The sequence below is a fragment of the Neodiprion virginianus genome, chromosome 5 (genome assembly GCF_021901495.1).
Source record: "Neodiprion virginianus isolate iyNeoVirg1 chromosome 5, iyNeoVirg1.1, whole genome shotgun sequence".
Classification (NCBI taxonomy): domain Eukaryota; kingdom Metazoa; phylum Arthropoda; class Insecta; order Hymenoptera; family Diprionidae; genus Neodiprion; species Neodiprion virginianus.
The window spans coordinates 30192560-30214302 of NC_060881.1; the positions used below are offsets into that span (position 1 = coordinate 30192560).

The 21743-nt window shown below is 37.2% G+C and overlaps 1 protein-coding gene across 4 annotated transcripts in view; it reads right to left on the minus strand.

Moving 5' to 3' along the window:
• Nucleotides 1-21625, minus strand: part of LOC124306318 (uncharacterized) — a 35693-nt gene extending 14068 nt beyond the window's left edge. For 2 of the 4 annotated variants that reach the window (XM_046766879.1, XM_046766875.1), the window contains exons 1-2: nucleotides 21219-21625; nucleotides 18361-18732 (exon numbers count right to left, since the gene is read on the minus strand). In XM_046766879.1, coding sequence (XP_046622835.1) covers nucleotides 18361-18421 — 61 coding nt within the window. In that variant the 5' untranslated portion in view covers nucleotides 18422-18732; nucleotides 21219-21625. Of the gene's footprint in view, nucleotides 1-18360; nucleotides 18733-19336; nucleotides 19857-19890; nucleotides 19968-21218 lie in introns of those variants that run through there. The other 2 variants (XM_046766878.1, XM_046766877.1) reach the window with 2 other exon arrangements.
• Between the last annotated feature and the right edge of the window lie 118 nt (nucleotides 21626-21743).

The following is a 21743-nucleotide window of genomic DNA, read 5'->3' on the forward strand; positions in this document are numbered from 1 at the left end:
GTCGGTGCATGGAAACCGAAATACAAGAGTTAAAACAAACCTATTTAGCCGCGACGACAAGGGGAAAAAAAAATTGTTCAAAGTTATAACCGGAAGAGACGAATAGTAGACAAAATTTGTCACTTTTCATATTTTCTTTTCATCTCGGTTCTACCCACCGCTTTATCTTCTTGTTTCTCACGACACCGTAGCTGCACTCTATGTTTACCCTACATACATCCGTACTCACGGATCTGCACAGGGTGGTTTAAATATTTCCATAACGTACGATTATTTAATTATATACGGTTTTAGGAGAAAAATATTAACAAAATATTAATGTTGGGGTTATCTTAAAATGCTATGTTCACGTGGGAATAGAAAAAGGATTTAGTCCACAAGGACGATCAGCGTGATCGTTTGCGAAAATAACTCAAAGCCGGAAACCGTCTGGAGATAAGAGACAGGATTTAGAATATCGTTAAGTAGACGTCGCAGGAAGTTTGCCCCGTGTAATTGGGAGTGATAATTAGTTTGCTATCTTTTTGCATTCAAAAAAAAAAAAAAAACGTTAACCATCTCGCCGCAATGTGAGAAAAAGAAGTCAACAGAGTTCCGCTGCTCAGAGTTCGTAAGTAATAAATGTATCGTTGAATTCTGAGCAACAACCAGATGAAACGAACATCACTTTTATCTAATTTATTTATTTTTCGTTTCTCCTAAGTCGATGTATCGTACAGAAAGAAGAAGAAGAAAAATGAAATGTTATCTGCATTTTCTTACGAAAATGTCTGCGAAACATCGAAGAAGAGCCGCTGCATACCAATAATAGTATCATAAAACGGTGCGGATGAGAATGAAAGGGAGAATAAAATTAAGTGAAAAATAGAAGAAGACAGAGAAAGGTTAAGGTGTTCCAATCATAAGGTCGATTATTCGTAAACTCTGCACGATCTGCAGAACTCGTATAAAAAAGATAGATCGGTAACAGCCGCAAGGGCTATATATTCGAAATTCCCGGAAATTATAATTGGATTATGAGAAAATAATTAATTATCACTTATCATAACCAACCACGCGTAACGTCGATAAACGAGGATAAAATTCAACGTTATTCTTTCGTTTTATTTATCCTCTTTTCAATTTATGTTTCCTCGTGGCAGTGTATAAGATGTACACACATAAGTGCGGTGCCTTTTTCTAAATATAATCGCCCCATATCCGGTGCTCGTGAAAAAAGAAGAAATTTTTTTATACCAGCCTCTTCATCCTCCTCATCCAGAATGCACCCACCATCACCATCGCCACAGAATTAGGCCCACGATCAAAAAAACAAATCGACTGGAAGCCCTCTCGACTCGTACTCTCGAGCACATTATAGGTATAATACAGGGTTTTCCGAGAAGGTGGAGGTCTTCTCAAAAGAATTCACATATATACATGTTGCCGTCGACAAATTTTTTTACAAATCGCCAATTACTTTGCACGTTAGGGTCGTCCTTAAGCAGGTTATTTTTGAATTTCGACTGTCTCAGTCCGCAAATCGGTTCCAAATAATTCAAAAATAATACCCCAATTTTTTCAAATTTTTATCTCAACTCTAGTCCGTGCCGCCAGAGGCTTGATTTTCCCATATTTAATTAGTTTCAAGGGAACAGTAATTAATCTACCTAACGGTTCTCGATGAAATTTGATATCGACGGGTTTCTTGGATCGCTGATTACGAATCTGGACTCGAAATTTTGAAATTCAAAATAGCGGATCCAATATCAAGCAACACTAAGTGACTTTTAGAATGGTTGCCCGCCATATTGAATCTGCCATTTTGAATTTCGCAATTTCGAGTTCAGATTCGTAATCAGCGATCCAAGAAACCCTCTCGACATCCAATTTCATCGAAATCCGTTTGGTAGATTTACTGCTTCCTTGAAAATAGTTAAATAAAGAAATCAACCCCCTAAATGGGAGTGATTATTATTATTATTATTGTTATTATTATTACAAATAAGACCAAAATCAGTTCACCAGATTTTCGAAATCACAAAATTAAAAACATTACACGTAATGTTAATAAAACAAAACATAAATAAGCAATGATACCGTGAAATCTTCCTTTTTATTATTATTATTATTGTTGTTGTTGTTGTTGTTGTTGTTGTTGTTGTTGTTGTTGTTCTCATCATTATCAACATTTTAAGTAAATCAGCTAGCATGCGGCCTGTGAATTCTTTAGCGTTTCAAAAAGCACGAGACGAAAATTAGTATGCGGAACATCAGTTTCTCATCGGTAAGACTGTCCTAGCGAGAGCGTTTCGACTCGAGTAGTGTTTTCTTTTTTTGTTTATCTTTCTTTTTTTTTCTGTCGTTTTCGTATTTCATTTTATACTTGTATTTAATTCGACTTAAAAACACAGACGATATAATTTTTCCAAGGTGTACGGATGGTTTTATACCTGGTCAAGTTGCCAGGATAAATCGAGAGAGAACGCAAAAGAATTCGAATTACATTATAGACTTTGATTTTTTCATCCACGTTTCCGGCGATTCCTGCACGCTCCCAAGACGCTCGGGTTACAAAATTCAAATGAAGCCGGCGGTGTCGCAGCCATAAAATCGAACCTCGACACATCGATTTCCAGTATCCGATTCCGCAGCCTCGAAACCTTTAGCACTTAGAGGTTGTTCATCCCGCGCGGTAACGAGACGGGAATAGAATTTTTCTTGTAAATGATATACAAGAGGGTTGGAAGACAAGCCGTGCAGGGACAGTATAGTAGCCTAGATCTTAAGTTCGAAAAAAAAAAAATTTCTAAATATAAACCATACAGTTGCCATCGTCAAACTTGAACGCGTATAATATATATATATATGCACACATCTACATCGTGCATAACAACTTTAGAAAAATTTTCTCAAGATTACCGAAATCTTGGCTCGCGACGATTAGTAGGATTCTTTTCTTTTGCATTTGTCTTTTTCTTTATTTGCAGCCTTCAGCCTTCGCATACCGAATACGCATTTATCGCATGCCAGACGAAAAGTAATTTTAAAAAATACTCTATTTGCTGCAGTTGTATTTGATAAATAACAAAAATGGTAACAGTATGTAAATTCAAATTTTACTCTTTTTTTCACACCCCGAATTTGAGGATGCTTTTTTCTCATAACATAAATCGGATCATCGATTAAAAGTTGGAGACATTAGATCTTGCTTCTTACAGGTAAGTACATGACTAAAAATTTGTCATGTATACCTAATTCATAGATATATACAGGTGTATACAGAAGACTGTGTACGGATATCAACTGTTACACTCTGACTTTAAATTTGACACCGTAAGCTCCGAAAGGTTTCGGTCCCTCGGCATGTCGTCAGTTTCGCTCTTCTTACACCTGCATACGTCGATGTCTTTTCATCAGCAACATGCAGCAGCTTGTTGATATCAAACTGAAATAACACCTTTATGCCGTACATTTTACGCATTATGTATATGTGTACTGCGATAAACGGTAAACAGGTTGTAAAAAAGAAAAACATATCCGAGCAGCTGTTGAGACGTGAAAAGAGAAGGAAAAAAAAATAAAAATTTCGGCTAAAGCTCGAGCTGAAATATTTTATTAAATTACTTGAATCTTCCAATGTATATATATTTTTTTTATTTCATCTTCTTCGTATAAATTGACTTGAAAATATGCGGGTAGGATAAAAATCTCGACACTTTCATGTTTCATTTGCTTCTATTTATTTATTTATTTATTTGTTGTTTTCATACTCTCGCAGACGAGAGGCTATGGTTATAAGTTATCCAGAGAGTTTACTGACTCTCGGTATAGGTATAACGACCGGTTGGTTCGCACTGTTGTTTCTTGTTCACAAACTTGGAACACTGAGTCGAATAAGTGAGAAGCAAGCACTGGAACTACGTACCGTAACATCACTGCTCGCATAGATACCAGGTATTATGGTATCTTATGCTGGTATACCGGCGATTATTATACCGTTACCGTTTCGATCATTTGCCAAGTTTCAATGTTTCGCTCAATTTTTCTAAAATCCACGAGACAAAAAGGGGCTACGTGTTCTTCTGTTATTTATTTTAATTTCTTTACGTCGTAATAACTTAAAAGATAAAACGTACGAAAAACGATTTACGAAAGGAGAATTGAAAACAACAAAAAAAAAAAAAAAACATAACGAAACTCTCTTCAAAGATCTTCCCGCCAAAATCCCGAACGAGATAAACTCGCGATATGTATGCCAAGTCTGTCGCAATAATGGTATATACTGTACACATATACCTATGTGTATATATATATATATTCGTGCATACATATCTAGCTTATCTCGTCGGGAAAATCAAACAACTTTGCGGAGGTCGTTCCTTGGTTCACTTCCATTTTTATCCTCCGGTCTCTCTTTGTTTTTACTGCACTCTTCTTCACATTTTCCCTAGATCAACATCTTACGATGCAATCTTGCATTGTTTCCGTTATACGTCACAGTAAGCACCTCGACAAGAAAAGAAAGAAAAAAAAAAAGAAAAAAAAATCATAGAAAAACGATGACTAATAGGAAGTGGAGAAAAAATACGAAACAAAGGAATTAATTCACAGTAAATGTATGTACACAATAATTATATCCTGACGAAAGTAATGGAAATTGAACATAATGTGTAGTAACGACACCGTGTTGTAAAGAATTTACGAACTATAAAATATAATATGCACATAAATTAATGTAATATGATTATAATTATCATGCGAGTGCATATAATATGTAACTCGAAGGTGTGCAGTGAAAGTTTGTATAAAATTATTAATATATTAATTTTTTTCATTTTCTTCTCTGTTTTTCCAACGAAACTAGAATGTTGCAATTATGGATATAGGTATAAATGTAATATACAGAGTGAATTGCCAACGACCGAATGGTCCGTTCTCTGCTATAATTTAATGCGCATGAGCTACAATCCGAGAGTAGTTGTTTGCCAGGTCGACCAACCGTCGTGAACGCAACCTCGAAAATTTCAATAGTTGTCGCTGGCAGTTGTGTTCAACACTGATTTCTGTCAAAATTTTCGAGGTTACATACATCGCGGCAAACTTTAGGTTAAATTTATGACGGTTGGTAGCCCTGGCAAACAGCCGCTCTCGGATTGTAGCGCATGCGCATTAAATTATAGCATAGGACGAGCCATTCGGTCGTTAATAATCCACCCTGCATAAACTGGGTTGTCAGACTTCTCCTAGAAAATGGTAACGCACGTTACGCATGCGGTCCGCGGTAGGAGCGAGTATAAATTGCACAGAGAGCGTGTGCCGTATGCTGTCTTCAATTTCTTTTCATGCACCGCATATGATGTACATTCTACCTGCCTCATGCTTATAACGAATATCTTGTTTCCTGGGGTTTTAGGTTTTACAGTCAATGAGCAGCATCACGGAGCTGCAACTCAATCTACAGGGTGTTCAAACTTTTTCTACATCTGGTGCCATGTGCTTTTAACTTGAAACGGGATTTCAAAATGAAATTGTTAAACCAGTCATTTTTACTGGTTTGATAGTTCTAGTGTTAAATTTCACGCCTTTTTTTTTATTATCATCGAAAATACGGCAGACAGCAGAATTCTACATGCTGCAATATCGAATACAAATATCCGAAAAAAAAGTTTTTTTTCACACAACAATAGTGCCATGAAATCTGTCCCCAAAAATTGAATTAACATTTATTGCAGGATTTATGTTTTCTGGATTTATTTTCTCATGAAACATGCAAAAAGGTTTTTTCATAGTTTTTGTAACTTATGCATAGGTTTTAATAATAATAAAAATAAATGGGCGTTTTACTCGGTCGGTAAAGACTGACTATAACATCCTCTCAAACGACTACTCCTACCATTATTATATAAAAGTACATGCATAATTTCGAATGAATAGTGTATATAAAGTACAATTGAAGGAAGCATTATGCAGTTATAACACGAGAAAATAACGTTGCAAAAACTATAATATATATATGTATATCGCTTGTAACGATGCGCAATATCCGAGCCCCGTTAATTTTTATTATTTATTTTCATCCCATTTTCGTTTTCCTTTTGCCCCACTCGGCGGTTATTTACTCCTCTTTATTTCTAAAGAAGTTAATCAACCGAAGGCAGAATAAGCCGGCGTCTGGCCGTTTAAATCGCTCAAGAATGCATCTGGTGGCCAAGATTTTCGTCCGTTCGGCCCCCCCCCCGGGCATTTCGGCCGTTCACGCACACTTTTGTTTCTATAAGCTCCGCAGCAGCCAAGACCAACAACCATTCAAGAGCCCTGGTTATTGGCGGAGGTTATAAGGTACCGACTATTTATGCGCTCGTCTTTCATTCACGGTAACCATCCATGTTTATATTCCCCCCCAAAGATAGTCTATCTCGCTGAAAATTACCGTCTCTAATTCAAATCGGCAAACGCCGCCCAATTAAGTTCCAAACAATCGATTTAACGAAGGTTGTGAAAGAGAGAAAAAAATCGCTTCATTTTACATGACGGCAGAACTTTTTGATTCCAAACTTGTGTGCATACAAATAAGAAGAGAATTAAGAAAGATCTCTTGGTTTTTTCTTTCTTTTTTTTTTTTCTTTTTTGAATACGACGATATTATGATAATAATAATAATAATAGAATTGTTACGAGGTTATGATTGCGACGCCGAATCTCTGTTCTCTTCACGTTTCAGGTGAATTTATATTACAGTCGGCGAGCTAAGGTGAATATAAATGAGGAGATTTTTCGTAGATGTGATCACATCACCCCAAGCAGCTTATAACAAACTTATGGTTGGACATTTTTACTTATGCTCGTACGACCAACACGCATGACGTGTTTAACGTGCCTGGGTATATACGAAATTTATACAGTTATCAATGTATGTACCTGTATGCTCGTGGTATGATTGATTCAACAATATTATAGGTCTTTTTGTAAAATAATATTGAACATGCCTGCGAGAGCCATCTGTTTCGCTGTTGGGCTGCAGCAAAAACTACAACTTCCGATACGAATACACATATTTCAGCTCGGAAAGAATACCGCTGGGGTGTGTGTATCGAATGTGTGCGTAAGAGGACCCAGAGAGAAAACCACGCGTGAATTTCGTAAAAGACCCACCACCTGGTCCCTCGACCCGCCGCGCCGCACGCGTGTTTTTTCAACTTCTTTTCCTTTTACACGTCACGGAGCATATTATAAGGATATCCATTCGTCAATCCATTGTCAGATTCGAAGTAGAACAGCTGTGTGTTCGATATAGAAAACAAAGATAAACCCCTTGCCATTACTCTTTATATCGTTATTATTGTCATTATATTCCCATGCCGATATTTATCATCGGTGTAATGTAAATATACACATTATAATTATACCGTATTGTATGATCGTCTATAGATATCGGCGAAAAATGAAACTTGCCAAAGCGAATGATTAGCAAATGAAAACATTCGTACATCTGTGTATATGTTATTTCATACGCGGTGCAAGAGATTAAATAATATAGTTCGGGTTGTTGAAATTTTACAATAACGATTGCGATAATTGGTCGAAACAATTGAAAATACGTCGAGTTTATCCGGATCCGAACTACACGCGCTATTGTTTCGAAAATTTTATAATTTTTGCTTACATAAAGTTGCGTTAAAATGAACAAACTCAAGAAACAAAGACACAGAATCTACACCTCCATGTTTCTATTTCTTACCGAATTAATAAATGATAAAATAATGTACGCTGACAGTACGCCGACAATGAGCGCAAAATACAGTTTCTGTTTTCTCGCATTTAATCTCGTACCGTTAGAAAAATACGACACTGTACGATATACTTGCGGAGTGAAGTCAATACGCGATTCGTTATCGGGATCTCGTGCATTACATTGTACGCGCATATTATAATATCATCTTATTGTTACAGCTCGCGTTGATAAGAAGAAATCGGATACACACGTGTTAAATTGGCACGCCATCTGAACTGTGACAGAAAAATTCCAACACGTTTTCCTCTCATGATAAAAAAAAATGACCCCAGGTTATAATTACGCGACCGATAAAACATCGTGCAGATCATCGATCACGTTAGAAACAACAAACTCGCATCAGATGTAAGCGTCAATATATATGGCCAATAATGATCGTATCAAAGCTTGAATGGTTATTTTTAGAAACTTATAAGTGTCATGATTTGGTTTTCGGAATTGATTGTCGAACGATTTGAAAATAGGCAGACTTTTCAATCAGAGTCACCTGACTTTGCCGCACGGTAGCAGACGCAGCAGGTCTGTGAAAACCCGGGGTAAAGGCGATGATGCGAGGCCAACTTCCTATCGATTACGCCTGCACTCAGGGGCGAATGCAGGCTCAACTCATGGAGTTTCTGGGGGGAGGCGATTTATCGAGTCCCGGGGGGTCGGCACCCGATGTGAGTTCAGCGGCAGCGCATGAGCGTCAAAGTTTGATGCTGCACCGACTCATGCCTAACCTAACCCATCGCAATAATTGGTTAGCCTGCACATCCACAACCATAGACTACGCAATTAGCCGATTCGCTATATATAACTTTACGATACAACTATTTTGTTTATCTAATAGTTGGCGAGGGTTATTCATAGTCTGAATCCAGAATTTCGACCATATTCTGCAGTAGCTTCGGTCGCTATCTTGATTTCATAGTTTAAGTGGAAAAATACCGCTCGTAGACAAAAAATTGTTGCAATCAAGTTTAGTCATGACCACTTACAGCGAAAATTTGAAAATGGGCGGGACATTTGACAATAACAAATTACCCCTTGAATTCAATATGGCGGCCGAAACTACTGCAGAATCTGGTAGAGATTATGGATTCAGACATATGTATGTACACTTGGGCACAATGAATCTGAGACGGATAATTTTTTACACTAGACAGTTATGTTGGCAACACAGAGAAACCTACAGCGCCATAGGTGGCCGACCGCGTACCAAACTCAATCTCAATAAACATAACATGACCCATGACCGTCGAATCTAACCTTAGAATAACCGCGGGGATAATGACTTGTCGGATCGACACGTCAATTCTACTAAGGTAAGATTCGACGGTCATGGGTTATGTTACATTTATTGAGATTGAGTTTGTTTCGCCGTCGGGCGACTATGGCGCTGCAGGTTTCTCCGTGTTGCCAACATAACTGTCTAGTGTAAAAAATTAGCCGTCTCAGATTCATTGTCCCCAAGTGTACAATACATTCCGATTGGAATAATTGTAAGTGGCTTTGTAGGTGACCGGGCATTGAATAGATCTGTCCGCAGAAATGCGGGTAAAGAATCCTGCAGGCGCGACAAAACTGCGACCCGAATGTAAAAGGCTCGACGATTTTCAGGGGATGAGCCCTCGTCTCGCCTCGTTCGCCACCCCAAACAACTCGTGCATTTGGTCCGCAGCAGCAGCGGCAGTCTGGTTTACTCGGAAAGATGAATGGCGCTGTTATCCGCGCTCTGATCCTCGGATCATTTCCTAGGACCCTTCGCCCCTTATTTCACCGCCCTATTCGCTCCGTTAAATTATTCAATCACATTCCAGGGAATTACTTTATGCGGCACACAGGTTAGGTTGGGTTGGGTTTGACTCGACAAGTTCGAGTCATTCTGTGCATCGTTGGAATTTTTTAAAATTACTTCGTGCTTACAGTATCCGTAGGAAAATTTTTCAGGAATTGGCAGACTAAACGAACTATAAAACACAATGGTTACGCACACATATTCCTAATTCATACTACTTCAAAATCCAAAACTAATGCTACACAGTACATATTTAACCGTCATTTTTCCTTCTGATTTGTTTTGTTTCTTTTTTTTTACATCTAAGATTTGTTTCGGTAGTTTTATCGAAATTCTTGGAAGAAATCCCGGCTCGAATCCCCGGGACTCGACAATAAGTGCGAAATGATGTATACTTAATATTTATTCCTCCCAGGTGCGCAAATAATTCTAGCATAACCTAACCTAACATACATATCGTCCATTAATACCTACTTTTATAACATATCTTCGCGGTAAAGTTATTCGACCGACAATGAAACATCTGTCGTCTGGAATTTGAAGAAGGGACCTGCAACGATAAGTGTATACAATTTTGTGGATAACGTTAAATTCAAATGTTTCGAACACCGGCATCAACGTCTTTTTTTCGAATATGATATTTTCCCCGCAGTCCCAGTTCGAATCGACGTTGTGTGTTCAATAACAAACAACCATGTATTGTGGAGTACGTTATACCTATATACTAAGGAGTTGGCAAGCTCGGGCAAAGAAATTGTCTTTTATTTCACTTATGTGAGCACGTGTGTCATAGGTATACATACACCGTGTCACACATAAAAATTACGTTATACATTATACGTCTTTGTACTCACAAAAATTCTGTACTCGTTTTAAACGAATTTATTACGTCAGCTTTAACAGAGTGCTGGGAATTTTTAATAAAAAAACCCTCATTTTTGACCTGCTGGATAAAGATCGAGATAAAGATATTATACGAAATGCGAATACGTAATCAAGTAGATAATGTTTTGTCATTCTTTTTTTAGTACCATCTTTAGTTTTATAACTAAATTCAACCGATTACGATATTATCACCACCTGTAAATCAAATGATATTATATCAATATTTCTGTTTTTCATTTTATACCTTTTATCGCGTTTATTGCTATAAATAAAATCGGCAAGTGTTACTGCTGCAGCGATAATTTCTTATGCGTAGATTTACTAAATACATACGGACCGTAATATGCCGAGGACATTAGCATATCAATAACAGACCACAGCCCACACAACAATGACGTATCGTTGACTGATGATAAATTATCGCTTGTGCATGCCTCGGCTAAATAGCTGAAAAACTAAATTGCTAAATTGCTTATTATGCCGTTTCATCGGCAAGTCGCGTATAAGGTACAATTTGAGTATTACATGTCAATCTCGAAGTTGCGTGAAAAAGGAAGCACCGAAAAAATATCTTCACCATTCTCAACCTTATTTAAAAAAAATGAAAATCTCACGTTTTCTCTTAAATTAAATTGTCGGAGGAGGACCACACCGTGCTCAGCAAAAGACCCCCCAATAAGCATGGGTCTCTTCAACCTCGAGGATCAATTCGTAATTTATACATGATACTTGGTAAGCATCTTGATCCAAGTGCGATATATTATAGCTGCCTTTATTGTGCGTCCTCTGCAGAAAATATCCCCTCTTTGTTGAGGGTCGTCGCGTCTCTGCGTCCCCACGGATGTAAAATAAACCCTCGAATGTACATCCCCTTGAGCATAGAATTTAACGAGGATTCACATCCTAACAGAAAATCTCTCGCATGGGTGGTTCAAATACTTTTATTCTATTTTACAACGTTTCGCGGGCGTTATTCTACATTTATTGATCAATGAATTCCTTCAATTACTGTAATATTTCATCTCCGCTCGGCAAATTTTTTTTTTTGTATATTCTTTCCGTACAAATATCCGTAAAAAAAAAAAAAAAAAACATGATATTACAAGGAAACGAAGATCGAAATCGCGGATGTTAGAATACAAGTTGAAAGCTGTGTGTACTGCTTTGCGGGTTCTAATTTTTCCCAACGATCAAGATCATCCGCGGATAATAAAGGAAGAAATATTATTGGTCTACTTTTACCGCTTATATACACGCCTGCAGGCGAAGCTAAAGAACAATGCGCTAGACTTCCTTATGTATATACCTGCTCTTAACAGTCTGTTAACTCTCGAGTTATTACCACTGCTAAAACAGTATAATGGCGTCGATCTGCAGACCCGAAACAAACGATATGTATATATATATATATCTACCTGTACATATAATTGCATTACATCAATTATATATTTACTTCTATTGTTGTTGTTATTATTATTATTATTATTATTATTATTATTATTATTATTATGTAATTACAATCGGTTATTTTTCGTGTCAAAATCGATTCTAAGCTGTAGAAAAATGAAGGAAAGAAATAAAAAGTATACATCGATCCGATCCTCGATAAAGAGATTTTTTTAACGCGACTCAAGGCTCGGAGTATCTTCGGCCATGTGTAGAAGAATATGTTCAGACACGATGTAAAGTATATGTGTATATATATATATGTATGCAAGTATCTAAGGTAGGTAGGTATAGAATAGAAGGAAAAGTACTTCCTGTAATCAGACACCCATCAGACCACACGCTACGGATCTGGAGACCCGACGGGATTAAAAGCCCCTCCTCCTCGATCCTTCTTTTGATCGTCCGAACGAAAAATCTCTCACCGATAATCTTTCGATCATTTCACAGTATAATAGATTATTTATACACGGTGTTTATACGGCGTTTTTGTATCGTTATTGGTAATTTTATATTAGCTATATGATGTTATTAACCAATATCAATTTAATATCATGCAAAGCGTGCATATTTCGATTTTATTAAAGTTTAATTTCAAAGCACAATTTCATAAACAATTGGATCGACGTTTAAATTGAAAACACCTTTTGCCCACTTGACATATAATTTACACTTCAAGTTTTTGTTTCAAATCCATATATAATACATGTAATGTTGTTCAAGCGTTAACAATACTTATACAAATTTAGACACAAGGAAAACGAAGGAATTTCTTTTATTGTCAATCTCACTCATCAATCTCCAAAAAGTTTTACGAGGCTGAAGTTGGTAAGAAAACAAAAATTACTATTTCGTACCATTATAATAACCGAAGAAATTGAATTTACAAAATTTGAATTGTTTGTCGATGCTTTATTAACGGTTAACTAAATTTCAGGTAATTCTTAAGTTGCAAAATAACGTGCTTTTCTAGACACGCATCGTTACAATAACGCTACAAACTTAGGCCTGATTAAGTTTTTATAGTATAACACATAATACGTTTTTGTCCAATATGCAGTATACCATAATCGAGATCTTCATCGATTGAATGACCCGAATTTTTACGTGCGCGGAGGGGAGAAAAAAAAAAATTGAAAAAAGGAGAAAAGGAGAAGCGTTTTAAACCGTGGCACATCTGTCCTTCCGGTCTGCTGTACGTATGCCCACCTCTACCTAAACCTATACACGCCCAAGACGTGCATAGAATGGAGAGATATGAATCATCCCGATCCTCGAATTACTCCAGCATCCGTTCGCCATATTCCACGGAGCAACGAAAGGACTCCTGCAGCGTTTCGGAGATTACGTTGTCACGATAAGCGTCTGTATATCACATGTATACGTACACTGAATGCAAATGAGTGGACAATTTTTTCAACACGTAAACATTCATTCACTGTGTCGCTTTTTCCACGGAAACATAAAAAAAAAAAATTTTCAATTTGAATTATAATGTATACCGAGTCAAATTTTACTGATGTACTATATTTTTTCGTTGTACAGCCACGAAACTAATTTTCATTTTCTGTACCCAATATATGGTTATAAAGAATGATAATACAACTTGACTTGTTTTCTACACAATTTTTTGCATATCCAGAGAACTTTTCAACATATTTCTTTGCGGTTTTTTGCTATTTCTGATAGTATACCGATAGATTTTCAATACTGAAGAGTAATTATTGCAATGTAACGTAAATTGTTATTGTTAGAAACAACTTGATTGAAAAAAAAAAGTGAAAATTGAAGGAATAATTCATTTCCGAGAAAGTTACCTCTCTACGAATATACACGTCTTACATAAAGTATAAGTTTTTGGGGTCGATGATTACGAATCTGAAATCATATTTTGAAAATCCGGTACAGCGAATCCAATCAGCGACCCCGAAACGCCTACATAGAGTTTTTTGACCAGATTCGATCAGGTTTGAAATTTTCATCCGCCATATTAGATCCGCCATATTAGATCCGCCATATTGGATCCGCTATCTTCAATTTTAGAAATTTGATTTCAGATTTTTTATCAGCGACCTCAAAAACCACTGCATAAACTTTTTCGACCGGACGTGATAAGATTTGAAATCTTTATCCGCCATATTGGATCCGCCATCTTCAATTTTAGAAATGTAATTTCAGATTCGTAAACAGCGATCCGAAAAACCATACAATAACATCTTGATATAAAAGTTGACCCAGCAAAATAATGTGTGACTCAAAAGAGTTAAGAACTGTATCGTATTATACATGTAGAAACAACAACGGCGTAATTATAAAAATTTCTACCGGTATATTTTCGAGGTTTAAAAATTTCGAATAAAATAACAATAACAACAATAATAATAATAATTTCGTACAACACATTTTTACGAGAGGTGTTCTATTCGCGATATGACTGTAATTGCGGTAATGAATTAGATTAATTAAATCGCGTCACCCCGTTTATCTTCTCCTCCTACAATAGCCTACAATTTTTATATATATATATACGCCGACATACCTTACATGTGTGTATATAAATAGCGTCTCGGTGGCGACTTAGGAGATTTATTTCGGTGCGGTTGGGCAGGCATAGGACTGATATTTGAGCGACTCAAAAGCACCGCGAGACTCAAGCACATATCTCGAAAGTTTAAAATACACATAGGATGTCTCCCACCTTCATCAGGCACATTGAAACAATAGTCGAGGAGCGCGAAAATTAGGTTAAATTGCAATCTCGGTGGTCGTCGGCGAGAGTAAAAAAAAAAAAAACATCTCTCTGCCAAAAATTCACGCGACAATGACTCAGAACTGCGCGGCGCGAGAGATGTCGTCTACTTTTTCGTTTCCGCAAAGTATGGTTAACTTTTTTTTTCCTTCTTCTTCTTCTTCTTTTGTAGTCGAAATAAAACGATCTCTACAATTTTTTTTTTTTTTCTTTTTCTATTCTCTTTTTTCTTCCAACTGTAACATATCGTTACTCAGGTATAACCCGATATCGTATAAAGAAGAATCAATGGTGAGTAATACACCTGTAAATACCAACTTTTCAATTAACAGGTTCTATGACGAGGTCAAGGTCGTAATTAAATACCGCGAATTATCATTTCTTCAATCTGCAGGTATCTTTCACATGTGTGTACGTATATGCATATACATGTATAATAAACCCGGGGATTACTATACAGTGAGTCATTCGCAGTAGTCGATATTATTATGACTCAAAAAACAAGTTTACAGTCATCATACGGCACGTGTATAATTTCCCCGTTCCGATCCCATTTCTTTAAATATTCACATTCATTGAGCAGGTTGCTTTGTTACGAACCGTATCTCTTATTAATCTTATTAGCGGGTAATCGCATTGAGAATATTTGTCGAACCGTAATATTCGTATGCTGCAAAGATTGTTTTCTACAAAGTCACTGACAAAACAAATTTTATTTTAATTGTTTTATTCAGTAGTCAATTCAACGTTGCCTGCATTAGCTTAAACGATAATGAATATCGGTACATTGTTGTGAAATAAAGTATTCAACGGTGCCAATTTGATACAAGGAAAAAAAAAATGGAAGTGTTTCGTCGTTAGTGTATTTGCGGAAAATGATCTTTTTAATAAAATTAACCGTTGTAAAGTGAATTTGAACAAACCTACCGTAGATTTTCACGATATTTCGAAAAGATTTTTCAAACGAATCATCGACGTACGAGCCTTTCTTTACAATTCCAATATTTTAAACGAGATCTTCGTGGACAGCTTCTGGAATGTAAGAAATTTTCTCAACAACGATGCGCCGTTCTTACACCTTGCGTAAAATATTCCGTGTATAGACCTGCAAAGGTCTGAATTTCAGGTACCGGAGTTTCGTTCCATTCAGCAAAGCATACGTTACGTACATAAAGTACGATATTATACACAAGAGCGGTAAATTCCCGAAGGTCAGGTGCAGAATGCAGTGTAGGATAAAAAGAAAATATACATATTTTCCCAACAAGTGCGTGATAGATATAATGGAGTAGGTAAACCGGACTAATGCGGGTTAATGGTCGTTGCACGGCGTGCTTCGCCTGTATAGAACGTTGGAAAGAGAGTGAATTTTTCGAAAAGAGAAACGACGCTTCCCTTCACGCGGACATTGATTTGTGTGGGTCAGGTAGAAAATACACCTGAGATATTCCGGCTGGGAGAAGGACGAATTCGCCTCCTCCCATTTCCCCCTCATCCTGGGCTTCTCCTTTCGCCGCAGGAGTGGTGAAGAAAAAAACCGAAATCTCTAACACGGCCCTAACGACGTTTTTCCTCTCCTCTCCTTATAATTCCTTTTTCTACGAGCGTCTAATTTTAGTTATCCAAAGAGAGAGAGAGAGAGAGAGGACAAAGTGAGACCTGTCCTACGATCCTTTCGTCCTTTCGTCCTCAGCCCTCAAGGGACAAACTTCCTGTGTCCCTTCAACCGACACAAACCGACAGGGGCGTACACACAGACATGCCATTGAAGCGGTTTAGAAAGATCAAGTAGTATTTTCCCTTGCCTTTACTTTTATCTCTCTCACTCTCTCACTCTCTATGTATACGTACATTCAAACTCGCATATACCCATAATCCACCTGTAATAGGTATGTACATGCCGCTGTGTTATACATACTTGTTATACTCTGAAGTGAACGCTTCTACCGCCCGCCTCTATAAACGTTTTTACGAATAGGTATAATAAGAGGACAAAGATTTTCGGAATTCCATTCAGATTTTCAAATCTTTCTTGCCCCACTTCCGTTCACTTTTCTGTCATTCCCTTTCCCTTCAACGTATACACGTCCTAACCTATACATATATGTATATATACTGGTTCTTTAGTTCATTCAATTCGTATCTCTGCATAGTTGAAGTTTGTAACGTTAAAAGTCGTTATTCCGCAGGTTTTGGATGGTCTGAAATCCAGTGGACCGTATAAATAATGTAAACCGTATCCGAGATGAGAAAAAAAATAAAATAAACATGAAACTGAAAGTCAACTTCGAAATCATTGTGAAGTTGCAGCGTTAGTGAAGGTTAAAGTTAATATAGCGTTATCGTAACGAAACGAGTGAAGAAACATTGAGGAAAAAAAAACTGGTTTTTCTTAATCTTACAATGATTTTTAAGAAACTAAGATTTCGAAATACGAGTGTGTTTTGTTTTACAACGTTTTACTGAATTTCAGACAATTCCAAAATGGCGAATCGTTACGATAACGTTACTAACTTCAATATGATCTATATTATCCAAGTGCAGTTCGGGGAAATAAGAGAACCGATAAGAGGATAGGAATTACTTCACGGATTCACGATTTTATACCTTGTGCTATATTATATGCTTATGTAAAAATATGTTTGATCAATGCCGCGGGGAAACAGAGGGAGGGATGTTTCTTAATCGACGAGCCCCCAAATGCGCTGCCTCTGGGTTCCCAACGTTTCCGAAAATACTTCTGAACTTAACGACTTTCGGAAATGGAAGTTCAGTCGCGGTAGTTTACGCGTATATATATTGAGGGACGGATTCCGAATAAACGTGCACAGGTGACTCGAATTTTGAACGTGAATAATAATAATCGTAATCTATCGTAATTCTACAAACGACATTATAAACGCATATATATACATATATTTTTGAATCATATTTTTGTATGAACGTTATTTAACTAAACGAATTTAATCACTAACAAAAAACCAATGGATTCAATGTTGCAATAACTACAAATAAATATGGTATCAACGACTACGACAATCATACTAAATAGTTACTCTTACCACATTTTCCTGCAATTCCAAAAACATTTTAACCGTCATAGTAACGATAACCCGTTTCGCTACAATTTCCTAGTAATAATAGGCATGAAATTTTTCTCAAGAATCTGCATTTCCTGTATATACGATGTGTTCAATATTTGCTACACAAGATCGTACGTATGCAGTCGCATATACGCATAGCTTACGGTATTTTTGCGAATTTGAAAATATAAGTGAAAGAAAAATGACGCAACGTGACGTCATCGGTGTAAATAATGACGTCAATCTTTCGCAATAAACGACACACGTGTACAAAAATCAGAATTTCGAATCAAGTCTTTTCACATCGCTAAATACCGTACCACACAAATATCTTTGAATCTTTGAAACGGGGATTACTTATTTTTTCAACCGCACGTTGCTGAGATTTCGTTTTCATTGTTTTTTTTTTTTGGAGCTTCTTGATTTCACGTGAAATGAATTTCTGCACATGTTGCATTCAATCACCTCGCACTGTATCATCGCGATATGTAACGTCTCAAAACCGAACAATTTGTCATGCATAAAAATCCTGAGTAATGGTTTTATGCGACGGACGTATAGGGTGAGAACTAGACATTGATAGATGGATTATAGTATTGTACCTATATCAGAGGTAAGATGTGTGTAACGTCTTCATACTCACATTGACCGCACGCTGCGACGGCGTGGAGAAAATACACAATGAGCAAAGTTCTGGTCCCCATGATGACGAGAGTAAATTTTCTTCACTCTTCTTCGAAGCACGAAATATTCACTCAATTGTCTCTTGCGGTGACCAACGAACGCGGTGCGTTGACACTTTTCTTCCAGGGAGAAATTGAAGAACAACAAAATAAGAATGAACGAACCGACGAGCGCTCACGCCGTTAATTAATTTTTATTTATTTATTTGTTTATCGTTATTTATGGTGTTTTTTTTTTTGTTTTATTCTTAGTTTTCTGCACCGCAAGTGTCTCGTTTATATCGTTGTTATCATCAACGGATCGTTGCTGCAATCCCGTATAACGAATCGATCTGTAATTATGGAGTTGATTAGACGTGTTAGTTGAGCGAGGAGAGGAGAGAAGAAAGGACAAAGTATTTGATTATCAGGACTTGAACTTGCGACAGAACAAGAAGTTTTCTTATTTTCGTCTCATTTTCAAGCAACGGAAAAACTGTCGGCGAATCTATAAACTCCAAATCGTTTCGAGGTTCGGGGGAGAATTTTTTTTTTTTAAATAAAGAAAACGAAAAAAAAATTGGATGGAGAATAATCCGTACCGTACTGTGAACCAGAAAAAGAAGGGAACAAAAAAGAAGTAACAGGAAGTATTAAAAGATCGGTCTGAATGGAAGAAGAGCGTAAACAAACGCTCGGCCGCGAGGCGCAAACATCTTAGTTTTGTTTCTTCTTGAAATCGCGTGTATATAAATGGTATATAGCAAAAGTCAAAAAGTATTCGAGTAGCCGAGTATATTTGCAATAAACAACAAGACAGATATTTTCCAAATAACGCAGCCTCCCTTAGGCGAGTAATAATCGTATCGTCGATTTGAGTAAACAAAATATAATAATAACCATCGTATAAAAGAATAGTAGAACGCGAATACAGTTGATGTTAATAATAATATTCACCACGTGCGCATGTCTATTGTAACGTGCCTCTCAATTTCTTGCAGATTTATGAATTATACACACAAAAGTTTAACAAATATATTTTAAGTATGTAACAATAATTCATCGATATGGACACAATGTGCGAATGACCGATTAACCACAAAAAATTATTCAACTTATACGTATTTCACAAATGTACGTCAGAAGCAAGGGTAAAACAAAATTTTAAGAAAATAAAATGATTGGCAAAAAGGGAATCCAATTTGGAATAACGTTGAAGGTAAGTAAAATAAAAGTACGATTCGATTACTGCGAGTTAAAAAAAACTGATCCTTCTTTAAAAAAAAACACACAGCGCACACACGTGTGACTGTCGACAAAATAATTTTGATCAGAATCAACCGTCGACAGCGATGAGATCCAACTAGAGGCTGTTTGAAAATTTTGTGCAAGTAAGTATTTAGGATAAGGAAGTGATAATAAAAAAAAAAAATTATCGAACGCCGTGATGCCCGTCGCGCGATCAACACACGTCCGTTCGCTGCAACAGCCGGAGACCGAATACGAAATACCTATCGCCTGATGCTTCTCTGCCGCTTCGCTCGGCTCCTCGTCACGCTCTCCCCGGCGCGAAGCGACGCACGACGCTGTTTGCCTGCTGCCGGCATGCCACGCTGCTCACGGCTCAAGCACCGATGCGTCTGGTGGACCCGTGTCTCTCCCCCCCCCCCCCCAGCGCGCCCGTGGCCCTTTTGCGCACCTTCCGCGATGCCTCGCGAAACGATCTTCCCCCTCGACCGACTGCTAGATCATTGGTTGTGTCACTCCTCCCCGCACCTCCGTCGATAATGATGCGCGCGAAAATAAATGCCATTGTTTCTTCTATCCTCATTTTTCTCGCTATCAGTTTTCATCTAACTGTGACTTCCCCGCAGCTTGATCGAATCACCGAAAGTCTGATTCACCGTATACACGCAGCGAAGTTTGCGGAACCTCTGATATTCAAGGGGAAGAATAGTATGTTGTTTAACGAGGAGGCAAAATCGGTGTTTCGGGCTGAGCGTAAGTTTGCAATATTAGTCGTAGGTGAACACGCGTACGGGTCAAAGGCGAGTGAGATTTTAAACTTGTACAAAACATGCTTGAGTTATATAATATCATGTATATGACCAGAGCATGTTTTACGCGTTTTTCCATGCGTGTTCTCCGTATACAAGGTATACCCGTTTCTGTGACGGTCAAGTGAGTTTGCGAATGCGCGTGCGCGGAGTATAGAAAAGACTACTTCCAAGTCCTAGGAGTTAAAAGTGGTCTTTTCTGTACAGCGCGTACGCGCTGTCGCGAACAAATCTTACATTACGCGACCCTAACCGCAATTCCTGCTTCGTGAAAAAACGCGAAATATACTCTCGTTGTATACAAAATCGCGTGCACCAAGGTGACAACGGTCTTTTCGTCTCGCCTATTTGCAATATTCGTCTTCGGCTCGTCAAGCATAGGCTCGGACCGAACAGACAAAGTTTGCCTCCTTGTTATACAATATATACTGTTTTACGAATACGGGATATTGAAATTTCAGAAGGATTGTTATGTTCTTTGATGTTATACTGATGAATAAGAATTCTCGACCTCGTATATAATCTATTATAGAATCTTGGTGATCGGTCAATTAATTAAAAGTATTTTTAGTTAACGTTTCGACCCGGATATGGGCCCTCCTCAGAACGATTTATTTATTTAACTGTCAAGAACAACAAAAAATTTTTTTTATAAATAATAATACTAGAAGTAATCAGACATTAAATATTGTAGATGTAATACTCTTAGGGCTATTATATATTATTGGTTAGTAAGAACATTTTGATTAATTGAAAAAAGAATGGCTTTGAGTGTTATTTACCTTTTTTTGTAAGTAAGTGGACTAAAATGTAGTCGAATTCACAATATACAATTAGTGGAGACAATGTTCTTTGAGTGACGGTAGTCAATGTCAATCTTCTAGTTATTTTACATGTAGGAGTTAATAGTTGGAAGTCATTAATTAAAAAGATTAAAGAACTATGTTTCTTCACAGTCAGTATGTCATTGTGTTAAAAGGTTTTTAAAGAAGGTCTTTTTAGCAGTAAAATTAATTTGCAAGTGTCCAAGAAGTGGAGGTAGGCTCTTTATGACTATGTTCCACATGTCTAACCAAAAATTATTGTTGGTTGAACCGATTGGGTCAACAGGTGAATAACGACTGATGGGAGAAACAAATATGATCCAGAGTGAAGGTGAACCTAATATAAACAATTATACAGAAAAACAATAAATATTTTGTGAAAAAAATTATGTAGAAAGAACTGTGTTATGGGGACAAAAAATTTTTTTGTATCTAGTTAAGGTTAAACAATATTTGTTGTGTGGGCGGAGATTAGAGGTTTGT